General features: G+C 40.8%; 1 protein-coding gene across 1 annotated transcript; it reads right to left on the bottom strand.

The window, feature by feature from the left end:
- Positions 1-3257: 3257 nt before the first annotated feature.
- On the bottom strand, positions 3258-10501 carry CBLN4 (cerebellin 4 precursor). Its single transcript, XM_032782544.2, has 3 exons — positions 10142-10501; positions 7318-7434; positions 3258-3971 (listed from the first exon to the last, which is right to left on the bottom strand). The coding sequence occupies exons 1-3, from the start codon at positions 10430-10432 to the stop codon at positions 3774-3776; spliced, it is 606 nt and encodes a 201-aa protein (XP_032638435.1). The 5' UTR covers positions 10433-10501; the 3' UTR covers positions 3258-3773.
- Positions 10502-18553: the final 8052 nt, after the last annotated feature.

Raw genomic sequence — 18553 nt, 5'->3', positions numbered from 1 at the left:
CTTTTGGGCTTGGGCTGGAGCCCAGGCTCTGGGACCCTGCAAGGTGGGAAGGTCCCAAAGCTTGGGCTACAGGCCAAGCCCAAATGTCTACACTGCAATTAAACAGCCCCTTAACCCGAGCCAAAGTCAGCTGGCATGGACCAACCATGAGTGTCTACTTGCAGTGTAAACATACCCCAGTCTCAGTGAAACCAATGAGAGTTTTGCCATTGATTTCAATGGGGGCCAGAATCTCACCCCTAATCTTTAGTAGACAGCTCAGTACAGCTTACACAATAGGACAGATTCCTATTTTCTTCCAGAACCAATTTTTGCCTTTATTAAAATGCAATATTTCAAAGCTTTAAAAAAAATACTAACCTTAGATACCAGTTGACCAGAGATAGTCTGTCTCTTTATCTGTTTTTTCTCCACAATATAAACATTAAGATTCATGTGAATGAAAAAAGGAAATAATAGATGATAAACTCTACTTTTCATAGACTAGACCACTATTCTGAATGCCTTTTTCAGTCAAAGCTCCCACTGATGGGCAACTCCCACCTTGTCAAGTTCTCTGTATGTATCTATATCTCCTCACTATGTGTTCCATTCTATGCATCCAATGAAGTGGCCGTAGCCCACAAAAGCTTATGCTCAAATAAATGTGTTAATCTCTAAGGTGCCACAAGTACTCCTGTTCTTTTTGTGGATACAGACTAACACGGCTGCTACTCTGAAACCTACCATTGATATTACTGAGAGCTTTGTGAAAGAGCTGAGTAAGGCCATCAAGACTGGGACAATGCTAAGAAAACTTGATAACTTTATCCTATCCAGTTTTTAGACCCAGGACCTTAGTTATTTCCAGCTGATAAAGATGTACCAGGGTGCTGTGCCCTAAGAGTTTTTTCACAACTGGCTGGTTTTTATTGCCACTTTGGCTATGCTGCTAAAGTTTCATTGCAATTGTTAAATTGTGAAATATGTTCAATGGTCCCATATACACCCTTGTTCCATCAGTTCAGAAGCCACCTTTGAGTTTCTCAGATTATAGATCATAGAAAGATACATGTGTCTACATTGGACAGGTTCTAAATAAGAATATAGCAGTCAAAGTAGGTTTTTTGTGTGCATTAGTTGGAGCTCAGAGGAGAGAGTAGACGAACATCTCATCAATATATATCACCATATTTTAATAACTGCTTGGCCTTCCTAGTTAAATTTTAAATGACTGTTAATGACTGATGCAGTTGGAAATGCTTTGCCAAGAAGAATTATTCGTATATTAAGGTGTTTTGGTATCATTGCTGAATGCTAAAGGCAGCCTTGAGAAATCATCTGTTCATAAGTTAAAGCAGTTATATTTATACAGGGTCCTTCTCAAATAAGGTATTGGATGGGGCCTAAACACCAGACTCACTTTACAGCACATTTAAATGCATACTGCTAGTTTTATCCTTATTCCTTCCATAAATCTGAATGCAGTGTTTTCCTTTATATTATTTATATAATGATGAGTAAGGTGAACTTTCAGATTTTGCAGATTTTATTCAAATTTTTATGTATCTTTCTGGAAACTCTTGTGGCAACGAGACAAATTACCGTTCCCATATCCCATACAAATTTGGCACTGCAGTCCCACTTTTTAATGAATATATATACTCATTTTATGTGGTGATATATTTTGATTAATTGTAATGACAAATATGTTCATATTTTTACCAAATGTAAATCAGATACCTCCTGGCCATATCTTCCTGTAACCTACCAATTTGCAGTACTGGAATGTTCTATTTGGAAACACTTTACCATCCCTAAAAAGTGGTAATCTCCATACACACACACACACACACACACACACACACAATCTTGAATTGTGTATATGTTCATATCACTTCTGAAAGTATTTTACATTTATGCACAATCTTGTCTAAAGACAATAGAAGTTTTATCAGGAATGTTAATGGGCTTTGGATTAAGCCCTAAAATGAGTTGAATTTCTAAAATGCCAGTTACTGATAGCAGGTAAAATGTGACATTCTGTACAGGATGGCAAAAGATTACTCTAAGGAAGAGCCCCATTTAAGTCAATGGGCTTAACTTTCCCTCAACTTCAATGGGCTTTAGATCGGGACCTTAATGCCTGGATACTCATGACGACTCTCATTTTCATAGAATTTCTTCATTCTCTCTCATTTTGAGTCAGATGCTGCATTCCATGCAAACTCAATATTTCCACTGAGGTCAGTGGGGTATTTTAGGTCCACAAAGAATGCAGGACTAGGAGCTTTACTGACAGTCTGTGTAAATGCACTTCCACTAAGAAGACCATACACTCTCTTATTCATTAAATTTTCTGTGTAACTGCATTGGCTTTTAATTCACAGTGATAAAAATCCCACTAGCAAACCCTCAATTAAAAACCCACTGGATCCATTGACTTCAATGGGTTTTAGATTAGACTCTAAGGGTGAAGTCAGTGGGACTTTTTCCATTGACTTGAATGTGGCCAGGATTTCACCCTAAGTGTTTTATTAGTAAAAGGCATAGGTTATTTCTAGCTAATGCAGACTACCTTTAGGATTCTGCCAGGCAAAGCTTGGAAGTTTATCCACCTTCTGTGACTCCAAAAAGCTTAACTTTGCATATAAGAATTAAAACTAATCAAAGACAGCATGTGAGCGTCATCGTTTGAAAACCCAATGGCCAAAAAAAATCCAGCTAATATATTAACTTTTATTACGTAATGCAACATAATAAATAAATTATGAATTCATATGACCTGTACAAAAAGACAAAAAAGTTAGGTACCAGCTATTTGGATTGAATATTTGCTAAACAGATGATTTATAATGATATACACATTTGTGGAGTTAAGGCAAAAACAGATGATACCTTTGACACAACAAAAGACTTGAAAAATAGACATAATTAAAAACAAGGGGTCTCATCTCCAGCTAATAAAGTGGTTGTGTCTAAAGAAGGCCTCCCTTCGGTTTTTAATAAAGTGGATATTATCAATCACGTTAATTAAAGTTGAAGGACAAATGTGAGCTTTCCTGTCGGGCAAAGCTGTTTTGCAGAGATATGCTGGACTGATCACTTTTAACCCTGATAAGCACTTTTTTAGTATTATAACCTGCACTACATGTCCAATTAATGTACAACTTCTTAGCTTTCAGTAGTGGGGTCTTCATTATGATCATTGACTGGGAGTAAATATATTGGTGAACCATCCGACCCACTACATGTAGAGGAGAAATAAAGTCAATCACTAATCAATAATAATAATTAACTGTCTCAAGAAAATTGAATAAATTATGTCTATAGTGTCCAAAAGAACAAAAATATGTATAACCAAATATATCAATATACAGTTCTTTGGCAGCAACACGCTAACTCTTGATTGAAGTCTGAAATCAAATTTCCTAAATTATAGACCCAGTTGCCAGTCTTTTAAAAAGAAAAGAAAATCCATTTCTCCCATGAATCCAATAAGTCCAGTAAATGAAATCTGAATAAATCTTGCAGGCAGCCTTAGACTGTAACATTAAGCATAGATATTTATGGTCTGCTTTAAGTCTTAATCCAAATATACTGTATTTAAACACAAAAAGTTCTGTGAAACTTTGTAGTAGTTCAGATAGGGCCAAAATCCATAAATAGAATCCATATTCACCCATGAGAAACCAATAAAGAAACATCAATCCCAATGATGATAAAAATGATCTTCAAATAACAGAGGCAATGACTGGTCCACACCTGGATGAATGTCACAGGGAAGTTGACTTTTACAGAGGGAAGACCAGAAACCCAGAAAATGTAGAGTACTGCCATCCACCAACTAGATTACCTTTCTCTAGTTTCAGGTAAACCTTATCCTCCTTGTCTAGATAGAGCAGGACTCCATTAGTTGCAGCTTCACGAGTGACATCTTTGTCCCCAGCAAAGGCAGAAATTACTGGTTTTCCATTTAGCATTAGATTAACCTACAAGAAAAAAACCCACTGAAAAGTTGTAGTTAATAGAGTAACATCTGACAATATCAAGTATCTAAAGGGTGGTGGGGCCTGGTTAAAATCCCATTGTACAGCATGAATATATTATTTCCTTTCAAATGAGTAATAAAGGTTAATATGACTGTTTGCTCTGTTGTCAAGTGTATTATTGTTTACGTGCCTATTGCATGCTCATTGGAGTCAATGGGATGCTGTCAATGGGCTTTGGCTCAGCTAATATTCTAGTTCCTCTAAGTAATGTGATTTTCCATTCATGATTATATACAAGCTTTAATATCTTAAAGGTATATAGGAGCTCCCCACCTACTAATAATGATCTGGCAAGATGAAGCTGTAAGACACTTGCATCAACTTAGCCCTCTTTGCATACCTGGATTGCATAGGTCATTTAGATATCTAACTGCATGTACATATCAGTAAAGGAGGCATATTTTCAAAATATTTAGGTACACAAAGATGCCTAGCGGGATTTTTCAGAAGCCCCTAAGCAGGTTAGGCACCTCACTCCCACTGTAATCACAATATATTGCTCTTCAGTTTTTGACTGCAATTTGGTTTTAAAATCTAGAACAAATCATCATCTTTATATGCCACTCCACTGTATTTCAATAATGATTCTATTCAAACCTTTGTCATGCACAAATGTCTAGGCTTCTGAACCCACTCAGATGCAAAGAGACTCACAGAGCTGGTCAGAAAATGGAGGAAAAAACACAAATATTTTCTAACTTTTAAATAAATTGGTGACATTTATTTTTTTGCCAAAAATTAGTTACCAAACATTTCTTAGAAGCCTTGACTGTAATGCAGTCACAGAGGGATAGACTATGAAATGGTTGTTCATATTAAGTATTCCCAACTGGTGAGAACTCCCATTAATTTTAACAGGAGCACTTGTAAAGTAAGGCAGCAGAATCTGGCCCTTAATTGGGATTTGCTTATCTTAGAAATCCACTTAATCAGATGTCTCCAGGGATCCAGTTTCACTCTAATGATACTTAATGGCACTAACAGATGTTTCACGATGTGGTAATTCCAGTTATGTGGGAAGCCTTCCGGTGATTTAGTGGTGTTCAAGTCTGCGTGGGTCTGAGACTCAAACTGGTTTAGTCTGTTAGTGCCACTTCAATAGCTTCCAAACCCTCCTTAGCTGTGATGCATGCAAAAAGTGCATGAACGGTTTGATCACTGCCTGTTGCCTGCTACTATCTTATTCTCTGTGCTCCAGCTCCAATGTTGGGCATTTCACAGGTGTCCCTGTCACAGTACTGGAGAAATAGCAGGCTTGGTCCCTATCCCACTGGAGAGAAACCTCTTTCCAATTATTTGGACTTTTAACATGAAGGGCTTGCTGAAGTTCAACAGTTGACTTAGATGCCAGCATTATTACTGGCTTAAGAATGAAAGGCCATTTACCAGTACAACCTGATTGAGAGAGTCTATTGTATTTAATTAAACAGAGCTAAAAAGGCAGCTATGCAAAAGATGCAAACTTTGGACCTGTACTACTCACACTTACATGGGTATATGTCCACTGGATTTAATGGAGCAATTCCTGATCTAAACCCATGGAAATGAGAGAAGAATCAGGCCCTATCCATGTAAACATCATAACATTATTTTTAAGTGATAAAACAGATATTTTCAAAGTGACTAGTGATTTGGGGTCCCTTTGCTTTGGGATATAATTTTCAGAGACTGGGAGAGTTTCAAGGGGTCTCAGGTTGAGCATCCAAAAATTGAGGCACTCAAAATCTTTAGGCACTTTTGAAAATCTTGGCTTCAGAAATTACTCCTAAATATATAATTTTGTTGTGTTTCACATTCAGTTGCAGGCCTGAAGCCCACAGTTCTGAGCATTTTAGCCCAAATAAATGAAAAAACATGGAAATGTGAGCTGAAAGTCCATGGGAAACCATGCTGTAATTGGTCCTGCATTGTCTCATAACAAAATTCACATATTATCTCCTCCTTTGCCAACAGGTGTGTTAACAAAGAGAAGATTAATGGCACAGTGTTTCTGGAATACATTTAATCTTCCATCAAATGCACATTTAATAGGGTAGAAAGAACAAAAGTATGAGCTAACTATATAGCCTTTAAATAGATTATGGATGAAATGTTGACCCCACTGATGTCAATGGGAGTTTTGCCATTGACTTCAGTGGAGGCCAAGATTTCACTTCATATCTTTAGGATGAAATTCACCTACGATGCAGAGGATTCTTGCACCAGTCTGCTTCATTGAATCCTGCACAGAGGATGTACTGGCAGCCTACAGGCAGAGCAACCACCCTGGTGCCTGTTCATCATATACCTGTGGCAGAAAAGGTCTCCCCACTCTCGCATAGGCTAGTACAAAAGGCCACGTTCAGAGAAGACCAGAGTTAGAAAAGAGGCAGATCAAAGAGAAACCACAGGTCATGTTTTCCATGGATCCAGTGGTCTCAGTGGAAGCTTCAGCCACTACTCCAGCATAACAGCTCTGACCATTGGGTGAATTTCACCCTTTGGGAGTTAAGTCTTGGCTTAATGGGAGGAACTTCAGGATCCTAGAGGTTGGTTCTCGGGGCTGATGTGTATGTCAGACTATGAGCTCAACATTGCTATTGAACTGCAAAGTAAAGTATAGTTTTTTGTGTTTTTCCAACATAACACAGTAAAATAATAGCAAACCCCTCTAAGACAGCCACCACCACCACCATCATCACTGAAGATTTATAATATTATAGTAGTGGCCCAGTGAAATCCAGTTAAATAGTCCTGGCCCACAGTAAGGCCATTTTTTAAACAGCTACCTGATGTCACCATGTGGTTTCTAGAGGTTCACGTTAGAAAAAATTACCAATAATGAAAATGATTTATTTATACAGAATGTGTCCCCAGAAACCTAGACATCATTACAATGGATTTCACCTAGTTTCTAACTAGCAATGTAAGATTGTTATGAGGGATTCACTCAATTGAGCTAAATTAAAAAGTGTATTTTAGTCATGGGTGACCTTTATATTTATTATTTTAAACAGTCTAGCCCAGATCTTCATCTGGTGTGAATGAACAGAGCAATGGAGCTATGAAGGTTTACAACAGCTGAGAATCTGGCCCTACGTTTTTTATATCCGTTCATTTCAAATGTATACACTATACTGTACAATTAAGGAATGTAATACAGTAAAGTCACTGGGCTTCTAAATGAACCAAAAAATGCTCTTTTTATGTGACCCATGTGTAATGATATTTTGTTTAGTCACAATATTAGTCTCCTTTTAGAATGTAAACAATTTACATATACATTTCTCATGGTAAATCAACGTACCTGGATTGTTTGACTCTGATAGACTTTAATTACATGAAAACTGAAACTGTAAATTCCTTTTCTTGGTGCTACAAAGACAGACTCCAGTGTGAAAAAATTGCCCACATTTACTAGGATCTACAAATAAAAATACATAATAGGAATTAATACAACTATTAAATATAAAAGAGCAAGACATCCAACCACATTTTTCTCCACTTAACTGCATGACTTACAGAATTCTGTTTTTATTCCTATATTCACTGACATTAAAATATGGAATATAAAATTATGGTTTGGTTTCATTTGTAAGTCATATTTATCAGTATAAGTTTAGTAAAAATCAACTATCATAGAAATACCTGTCCAACTTGGCTGCCTGTAGATATCTCCAAATATTAGACCTATCTGTGGATATAATAGGTATTAGGGGGATAGCATATCTTCCTATTAGTCCCACAATACCTACTCAAAACACCAATAATTGCAGATGTAACATATTAGCACTGGCCAATCAGTACTGGTCAAGGCAATGTCATCATCCCTGAAAGTATCAAGCTATGAGGCAGTACGTATATGAATGATATCATTCATGACACTGAGTTGAAGGTGGATTGAGTTGCCAAAATACCTGACCTACCTATTTCAAACAACCCTGGATTTACAAATATTTGCTATTTCTCTCTTCTGCTCTCTCTCTAACTCTAAACACTTTTTTAACAACTTAGACTTTCTTAAATGACTGAAGGCAAGTAACCAAGAAAAAGACATTAAACAACTGCAGCCTTCACAAGTTAAATATCTTCTATATTGAAGCGTCTTCTTTCTTCTGAATTATTTATCCTTTATTTTAATTCATATTTTCAAGTTCTCTTAAAGAAACACACTTCCCAAAGAGTCAGTGAGAATAACCAGGAAGTTTGCTTAATTCTAGTATTCTAAATTACCCTATGTGAGGTATCTTGATATGATACAGTAAGGAAAATAACTCTCAGTCTCAATTATTTTGGATCTGCTCTAGCACTAGGCTGGTAGACAAAACAGGAGTGCAGGTGTGTGTGTATTCATAGGTATGACTGAGATGAAAATAGCTGTATTACAAGCTATGGATTTTAGAGGGAAAAAATCATTTGAAATTTTGTGAACTAATTCCCAGGAATTAATGAAACAATGTTGAAACTTTGGGTGCATCAGCTGCATCTAAGAAAACACCTTTTAAACCTCTCCCTGTCTTTCCTTTCACATAAAGGGCTAACTCTTGGGTGCTTTGCACATTTCCAAGTCACCTACATATCCCCATAGGTCTTCCTATATCCTGAAAAGATTATTAACAATGTGATGAATAAACTCAAGAATTCTAAGGACATTTTGTCTCTACTTTAGTGCAGAAAAGCCTAGTGATTGCCATTCTCTAGGCTGAGTATAGGAGTCTCTAAACCTTAAAAAGAGTAATTTAGTGGGATCAATTAACATGCAGTTAATCATTCCAAGAAACTAGCTAGGCTTCATTAGCTATTTTATATAACATCCAAGGGCTGAAATTAGTCTTTCTTGTTACAGAGTGGGTAAGGCAGCTCACAAGACTTAATGTAAATTTCAGAGTGGAGTTGACTTCCCATAATGACTATGTCTATCTCAGCTATATTTATCATTTATCCTAAGATACTTATTCATTTCTGTGAAGGAGACCTCCCTTCTCCTGTATAACTGATATAAAGGTTCTAGAAGAAGAGCATGATCTCTTTTGAAATTTGGGGGTTTTTAATTTAAGAGGAATGTTTTGCAAAGATTATTTTATTTTGTCTGCAAAGACTGTTCATCCACTGAGGTTATGTGTTTGACTGGGGAAGGGGGGCTGATACATTAGGGGGTTTTAAAATATTTCAAAATTCAGACAAAGGATTTTAAATATTGTAATGATACAACTAAGATGTGATAGGTCTTTAACTATATGTGTGCCCTGTGTTTTCAGGATTAACTAAATGTAATCCATACAAATGATAAATTAGTGGCACTGATTTTCCTTTTCACCTTCTATACTGCACATGTGTATTCTGATATAAAGGGACCAAAAAGCTACTCTGGTGGTTATTGAAGCTTGAGATAGGCTGCAAACCTCACGGTAGCTCACAGTCTCCTTGAATACTCCCTTCTGGCTTTACAAGCACTAAATGAAAGGCTGTTTCATAAACTTCACTGAAATACCACAGGATGATACCATTTGAAGAGTGCCACATAAACAATGGGAGCTGAAGACTTTTTAAAAATGTAAATAAAGTCTCTGTTCCCACCCTCAGCTACCTGAAAACCTGCTGCTTGTCTAAATTGCCCTCAGTCGAGCCTTTAGATACATGCAACTTTCTTAAAGTACTTGAAGGCTGGATGCGAATTAGACTTGGGTGCTGCTCTGGACTTCAGAGCGAAGCAAGAATACTCCTGCCTGGTGTGTGCCCTGCTGGCATTTCGGTGAAGCCAATCTCGATCTGGTGAGCTGACAGACTCCAGTGAGTGTTGGAGACCCAGAAAGTGCAGCTCTGAAATACCCAGCAATGGCCAAGCCTGCCTCTGAGTAACTTTCCAGCCGCTCACTTTCAGCGGGGACCCTGGGTTTTAACAAGCTCGCAGCTTTGCTCACACCTGTTGCTTAGCCCCGTTATCTAAGCCTAGCTCCCGGCTGGATGGCAAGTCCCCTGGCCAGGGAAGTGGGGGCATCCTGAAGAAATGTCTCCGTAACACTTGGGCAAACCCGGGTTCCCTAACGCCTCTCCTCCCCTCGCCCGCTTATGTTGGATCGATTCAAATCACGCACGCCACAAAAACACAGTGCGGGGCGAATTTTCTTTACCTGGTCGAAGTAGATGATTCGGGTTTTGTTGCTCATTTCCGAAGGCTCGTGGTTGGTGCTCCTCACGGCCGAGAAGGCGACCTTCGAGTTGGCAGCCCGCACGGAGATCCCCAAGGGAGAGGAGGACGAGCCCTTGGCATCGGTGGCCGGGTTGGAGTCACAAACCACCAGGCATTTCCCTTCCAGGACGATGGGCTCCGTGTCGTTCTGCGCCCAGACCGGCAGGCTGGGGAGAGCCAGGGCGAGAATCACAGTAGGGACCATGGACAGCGCCCTGGTTGAAGCGCCCATGTTCAGCAGCGTCGCCAGGCAGCGTGTAGCGCCCCAGCCTCCCCTTCCACCTCTCCCCAAACCCAGCAGCAGCAGGGAAAACAACCCGCAGCAGCTTCGCACGCGCGCTTCCAGCAATCCGGGGGGCAAAGTCAAAGTCTTCCCAGCTGCCTTTTTAAAAACCAAAAACAACAACAAAAACCCCTTTGTCCTTTAACGATCTCCTGAAAATACCTCACAAAAGCAANCTCTGATCATCCCCTTGGAGTGTCCAGCGCCTGCTCTGCTGGCCAGTCTCAGTACTCTCACATCCACTGCTTCCGAACAATCAGTAGCCCGACCCCCCCCACCCCGAGCCGCGTGTGCAAGATGGCTTTTTTTCCCCCCCCCCTGTTTGGCTCCCCTCCCTTCCACATTAAAAAAAAAAAAAGCCCTAAGGTGAATTATTGATACGCGAGAGAAGCGCGAGAGATCAGGAAGAAATAAAAACATTTGCCGTGGCCATGATTCCCTCTGTCCGATCCTGCTCGCCCCCTCTTGTCCGGCTGGGGGCAGAACTGGGCTATTGATCCCAGAGGTGGGCGCTTAGCCCCACCGCTGGCCAAGATTCGGTGTCTGATATCACTGCCGGGGCTCTCGCAAAGGGGAGTTTTCTCTCTCTCAGCCACAATTCCCAGAAGAGTTATGTCATAATAACCCTGCCCAGCTATCCCCTCTCGGAACAGAGAGCCTGAGACTACAGTCATACACCCCCTACTCCCCCCACCCACACACACACTTGTCGTCCCAGACCTAACTTCTTTCAAAAGCCTAGGAAAAAATAATAAACATTTTACACCCTTTGAATACGTGCAACGTGTTGTTGTTGGTTTATTGCTTTCAAAGGGAAAAAGGAGAAATATTGACCTCAAAGACGATGAAAAGCTTCCTGGAATACAACTTCCAGAGAAGGGGGGATCTGCCAGGACAATGGTCTGATGCTGCTGTGAATTTATAGCACAATGGCATGACTTGATTTTAACTGGAACATCCTGCAGCGCCTACTTCTGCCGGCCACACCAGGCAGATGTACTCAGGCTTCTTCATCGCAGCCTGTGCAGGAATGCAGCCCTACTCCAAAACAAACGCTGACCAATGATAGGCGAGAAAATGAACCTATTCTCTTGGACTTCCCATCTCTGAAGATTAACGGCCCTGGATTTTACTTGATGGCGCTGCCAAGTGGCTCCTTTTGGTAACGTTTTTGTAGGAGACTGCGTGTGAGTCGAAGGGTGTTTCTTTTTAGTGTATCGTGAAAGGAAGAACACAGGATGTTGGAGGACTAGGCAAGTGGCATTTCCTCGGATTCCCTATTTCAAGGTTGTTTTAAACCTGGCTGGGTTTTGTTTTCTGGAGCACATATTTCCTTGTAGTTTCCTCCAGCAAATAGCAATGGTCCATTGATTTTCTAGTTGCAAGACCCTCTCTACCTGTTCTGGCCATTATTTAAAAAAAGGTACAGTCCTAAAAGCTGAACATGATATACTAGATTTTCTTCCCTAACAACAGCAGACAAACAGTGGTCATTGTTTATTGGGTAATACAGAACTATTGTGAGATATAGGTACAGCATATTTCTATGACTGGTAGCACACCAGTCTTTGATCAAATTGTTAAATAACAATAGCATCCATTCCTTTCTTGTTCAGTAATAATAATTTGTCTGGCTCCATCTTTCCTGTCTCCTAAATGCAGGGGACCCTTGGATGGGATTTTGATTCACATGTCAGTGGAAGATTTGATGCCATTGTGTTGAGCAGGATGGTTGGGAAACTGACAGTTCAGCTGTTGGCTCAACTCAGCTTGCAAGCAGAAGCTGGCTACAGTCTTGTGACAAAAAGACAAAATTAAAGGATTCAAGAAGCAAGAAGCCTTTCAGGAGTCTTAAGAAGGATTTCCTGAGAAACCTTCCTAAGTCCAAAAAACTCATCATCTGCTGAACCTTAAGGTCTGCTCAGGGCAAACATGGTGGAGCAGTGTTTTAGGAAGACACCCTGGGTGTATTGAAGTCAATGGGAAATTAAGGCCATGATTGTTTGCAAAGTCTTAGAAAAGCCATGAGCGTATAAAATGCTTAGAATTTAAACTCCTGAACTTTAATAGTCATCCAAGAATAAATGTCATTCATCATAAACTACAGGAAGCAGGACTCAAATTTAAAGAAGTCTTAGTGTTATTGTTTTCAAACTGCATGTGGATACCTTCTTCTTAATGGGACACTGACAGAGATGAATAGGACAGTCAAATTCAGAAGAGCCAGAAGCAGTAAGAGACAAGAACAAAAAGAGATGAAGAGTCATACGAAAACATTGCTGTTTATGTAGAAAGTCTGCAGCTAAAAGGTTCTTTCATGGCAACATCTGTGTAGTGGATTCTTTTGCCAAATACTAGTGCTGTGTGAAAACAGTAAAAAAAAAAATCTGTGAAATTATGTACATGCAAAAAAAATTACAATTTTATTCCACACCATTTCACCAGTCCCATGAAAAAGTTATCCACTTCATGCCAAAAACAATGTTGTAGTTCAGGAGTATACAGAACTAGTCAAAAATATAGTGGAAAAGTTGTGATTTTTTTCAAAAAGAATACTATTTTTAAATTCTGAAATTTCAAAATTTTGAAAAGTTTGAAAATTCCATCAAAAATTTCCAAATATTGAAAAAATATTAAAATGTCTTCATTTTTTCCATTGAAAATCAAAAAATGTTGACAATAATTTCCACTGGAAAAAATCAAATCGAGGAAATTTTAACCAGCTCAAGTGGAGAGATCAGAAACAGGAAAAAGTGAGGAGAGAAATGAAACCTTGTTTATTGTACTGGTCAACATAAGTAAAGCCATCATGAGAAATAAGAGAGTGAGGAAGATAAAATATGATCCAACTTTTAAAAAGTTGGTTTCACTTTCCTTTTCTGAGCCTGCAACTTGCAGGCACAAATATTTGGAGGCTCAATTTTGCAACCACAATTTTCAGATTTAGCATATCTCACCTTGGATGTATAAATACCTAATCAGATAGAGACATGCAGGCACAAAAAGGGAAGCCAGGTTAAGGTTGGTCTGAAAAGCACAGACATAATTTACCTTCTATATTGGGGTGGGGACAGCTCCAGCCAGGCCAATGGGGCTGTGCTTGGGGTGTGAATTCCATGCCTATCCAAAGCTTGCAAAACTGGGCCTGCCATGGGGCAGCCACTGGTCTATGGGGCCAGGCACCTGGCCCTGTGTTTGTTCAAGTCTAACACATGGACCAGGGCTGGATCTAATCAGGATCATGGCGTGGTTAATGCACAGGAGCCCTCAGCTGGGGGGCGAGGCTTCAAAAGAGATGGCTGGAAACCATGCAGCCTCCAGGAGCTCGGGGTGGGGCTGCCTCACTACTTTGTATGGGTTTCCTGCTGATTTAGAGGTGGCCCCATGCTCAGTCACATAGTACACCAGGCCCCCTCCCTGCAAAGCAGCTGGCAGAGCCAACCAGTCAAGGGACCATGGAGACCGGACAAGCTATGCTACAAGCTGCAGCCTGTGGGGAGTGGCAGGAGCAACAACAGGGCACTGCAGGGAGGCACCGCTGCTTTTCAGAAGAGGACACTGAGGGCAAGGGGCGGTCACTGCCTGGGTGGGACTATGACTCGAGCTGTTCAGTCGATGGCCAAACTTTTAAATTGTGTCCCCCCCCCCACATCAATGTACACAGTTTGATAGTGTCCCATCCCACTTCGTCCACCAGGCAAGCAAGTGATCATCCCTTCAGGCTAATCAAATGGGAAATCAGGCAAGGAGCTGCTAAGCATGCAGCCTGGCCTCCTTGGGCTCCCATGCATCCACTCGGGGGGGGGGAGGGGCACCACAGGGCATGCGTGGCCCCACAGTTCGGCAGGGACCAGGGCAAGCAAAAGGGGAAAGGGGTCAGGCCACTGCCACAGCCAGCCCCCACTGACACCCTCCACCTCAGCAGCCTGCTGAGAGCCTTGAGTTCATCACCTGGCAGCCCTGCCCCAGTCACCCACCCAGCACCCTGGGGTGCCTCAGAGGCACCCCTTGCCCAGGAATGAGGGAAGGGCCTGGGGATCCTGGCTGCCAGTGCCATGCAGAGGCAGGCACTCAGGCCAGGCCCAGCCATTACCTGATCACAGCATTGTCCAGGTGGAAACAGAGCAGCACCGCCGAGCCCCGGTCCCTGGGGCCCATACTTCAGGGGGGCCAATAGCCACAGATCACAAAGTGTGGCGGCTCTGAGCAGGAAAGGCCATGAACCCTCCAGCCTCCTCCAGCTGCGCTGGGAGCTGCCACCTCTTGGAGCCTGCCTCTTCTGCTCACCCTCCACCTGGCAGCTCTGCTTCACTTTCTGGCACCTGACACCACTCCGCCTGTGGGGGGGCTGCTGACTGGCTCCTGGCATGGGACTCTTCATCATTGACCACTTCCCAGTCAGACATGGCAGCACCACATGCCCTGAGGATGGGAGGGGGCCTACCCGGGGTGGGGGATTGACTCAAGCTGTACAGGGGGCAGCTGAACCTTTAAATTATGCCATCCACACTAACAGTATATATAGTTGCAGGGAGGCAATCCCAAACTCCATCCATGCTGAAAAGCAGGCCTTACTGGTCTATATTTTTTTTTAATTGTGCACATATTTTGTGCATGCAAGTATCTTGATTGCACATGCAAATCAGTAGCTGATCATGCAGATAACTAATTATGGCCATTTGTGCAGCTATCTAATTTCACTACTTAATTGTAGTAAATATGAATGCAAATTAGGAACATAATTAGACATACTTTTTGTATGCACAGCTATATGCCTAACTTGTTTAAAAATCAAACTTTTCATAAACAAAGTACTTTAGCTCACATAATCTATTCTGGAAAAATCGTCCAAAAAAATGTAACAAAATATGACTAAAACTCTCTCTCAATTTGCACAGTAAATTCCAAATAAGAAAAATACTAATAATTGACTTTAAAGCCCTTATCAGTTGCTGTCATTCTGTGAACAAATAGTGAGACATCTAACTTCAGTTTCATATTTCACTTGAAAGCTGGCACCTCTAGCATTATCAGGCCTGTTACAGACATTGGAGGTGGTGTTGTCTAGTGGCTAGGTTCTATTCCTGGCTCTGACAACTTGAGTGTGTGTGACCTTAGGCATGTCCCCTCAGTTGCCTCATCTGTAAAATGGTTCTGCAAGAACTTACCTGGCTATATGAAGCACTTAGAGATCTCTGGCTATAATGTGCTATTGACTTCAATGGCCATTGGATCAGGCCCTGTAACAAGCTCATTATTATGAGTGGTATTTCATGTCATTGGCAATATATTTACTCAGAGTAAAAAGTACCTACCACCACTTCCTCCAATACCTGGGTTTACCTTCAGAGTTTTCAGTCCAGTACAGAAGAACCTCAGGATTATTTATCTTATTAAATCTGGAAAGATCACAGCCAGGAGTTTTATTTCCGGCTAAGAATAGGAACACACTAATAAGGCTTCAATAAAGTACTCTGCTAATAAAAGGAAAAGTGAGATATTGATGACCAAAGTAACATTATTGAATAAGACAAATTCAAGAGCTATGGAACAGAACTAAAATCCTGTTTTTAATAATATTCCACCTGCAGGGTGGAAAAAGGGGAAAGAGGAGAAAGCAACAGAATAGAGGACCAAAAAAAAATTCCCACATGGCAGCAAAGCTCAATAATTGAAGAGAAAACAGTACCTCTACCGTGTCCCTAGCCCCAGGGAAAACAGTGGGGAGGTCATCCAGGAAACTCTAGCGCAGAACAGTAATGTGAAGTAAAAGTTAAAATGCAGCATGATGCTTTCGGATTTTTTTTAATGTTTCCCTCCAGAAAAAAATACCGATCAGGTTAAGAAAATGTTGATACTAGTGCACTTGACAGTGCAAAAGCAGATATAATATCAATATCATCAACAAAACAAGACAAACTCTTTATTATTTTAATATTTGCTCATGGCACCAAGACCCACCAATCTGGCACTCCTGCTGGCAGTTAAAATAGATATTAGGGTGCCTAAGAACTAATCAGCCCATCTACACGTGGATGTGGGCACACTATTTTAGATTCACAGGTTTCAGAATTGGACCTTTGTTACCTTTGACCTTCATCCTGGAAGACTCCTGCACTCATACTCAGGGCTGGCTCCAGGCATCAGCGCAGCAAGCAAGTGCCTGGGGCTGCCAATGGAAAGGTGCAGCACGTCCGGCTCTTCAGCGGCAATTCATCGGCGGGTTCCTCAGTCCCTCTCGGAGGAAAGGACCTGCAGCCCAATTGCCACCGAAGAATGAAGCAGCTTTTTTTTTTTTTTTTTTGCCTTGGAGCCCGCCCTGCTCATACTAAGCTCTACTGACTGCAAAGGGACTCCATGCCAGCACAAGGGGCCTATTTGTGCAGAGGTGCTAGCTGGGTCACAGCCTTTGCTATTCTAGAACATTGAAAGTGTTCCCGTAATGATCTATTTAGTTAATAAACAGCTATTAGCACAATCCATCCTCCTATACCTTTCTATGAAGGTGCTTATTTGAGCACCTATTATTATGGTATTGCAGTCACTCCTACAAGAAGCAAAATACAAAGATACTCTCTTGCTTCCAGGCAGCCAGTAGGGAGCAAGCTTAAAAGTTATTGGTAATTGTAGGTTGCTGGTTTGGGTGGAGATTTTTTTTTTTAGTAACTGTATGAAATGTGGTATGAAGATACCACATTTAAAATATGTATTTTAACTGCCAGCAGGAGTGCCAGACTGGTAGGTCTTGGTGCCATGAGCAAATATTTAAATAATAAAGAGTTTGCCTTGTTTTGTTGATGGTATTGATATTATATCTGCTTTTGCACTGCCAAGTGCACTAGTATCGACATGGAGATACCATGGGAAGACTAAATTGAAGAGATGAGGTTTGCTTTTAGTTTTGAAGCAATAAGGTTAGTGGCCATCCTTATTTAATCTGGCAGGGAGTTGCTTAATCTTGGTATAGCTCCCTCTAGCAGGAAGTTTTTTCTCCCTTAAAAAAAAAGGAAATTAATAGCAACAATATTACATTAATGGGAGGTCAGTGAGACTAAGCAAATTTATTATATAGAGAGAGAAAGGCCAACACCCATCTTTAATTAAAACCAATGGTACTTTAGAGCCCTTTGCACAATGATTTTTCTCTGCCAGACAGGGCATGCTTCAATACTCAGATGGAAAGGAATGAACTAAGGATAGAATGCCAGGCTTAACTTTAAAATCTTTCTCACAGGTTGGCTTGTAACCTTACATTAAATATAGCCTGTGTCAATACTGCACACAGTCTATTCCAGATCACTAGGGAAATACATGTAACTTTGAATAATTACTTTCTTTAGCTTACAGCAGGGACAAGGAATCCATCTCAAATTTCTTCTCTGTATTCTGAAGTGCTAATTTATTCCCAGAGGTCCTAAGAATCCTGCTGATCTCTGGATAACTGAGGCCTTACTTCCTTTTACCTTTTTCTAACTACACTTGCTGTATCTTTATAACACTTTTTCTTCTATCAATCTGTAGCTTTCTGGAGTTGCTGAATTTTTAACTTCATTTTTTACATAGCTGGTTGCTTGTCTACTTAGCCACCTTATAGGCTTAATGGTCTGTCTTTTGTTCTAGCTATCCACCATAATTTGTTGATTTTAAGATAACGGGCAGCCATATAAAATTAGATTTTTTTGGTGGTGAACAGAGGGCTATAGATATAAGAATAGAAAGCGGAGATGTAAGAATGTAGATGTATCAGAGGGGTAGCCATGTTAGTCTGAATCTGTAAAAGCAGCAAAGAATCCTATGGCACCTTATAGACTAACAGACGTTTTGGAGCATGACCTTTCGTGGGTGAATACCCACTTCGTCAGATGCATGTGTCGCGAAATTATCAGGACGGTCTATATACTGCAGAAGCTGGTAATGAGAGTTAGTTCAATCAGGGGGATGAGGCCTCGTTCTAGCGTTGGGTGTGAACAGGGAGGAGAATGGTTTTTATTGGGCTAGCTTCCCAGTCTTTGTTATATCCTGAGCCGCGATGGTGTCTTTGCGATGATGGAAGATCTTTCTTTTTTGGTT

The sequence above is a fragment of the Chelonoidis abingdonii genome, chromosome 14 (assembly GCF_003597395.2).
Source record: "Chelonoidis abingdonii isolate Lonesome George chromosome 14, CheloAbing_2.0, whole genome shotgun sequence".
Classification (NCBI taxonomy): Eukaryota; Metazoa; Chordata; order Testudines; family Testudinidae; genus Chelonoidis; species Chelonoidis abingdonii.
This window is presented reverse-complemented; position numbering and strand designations above follow the sequence as displayed.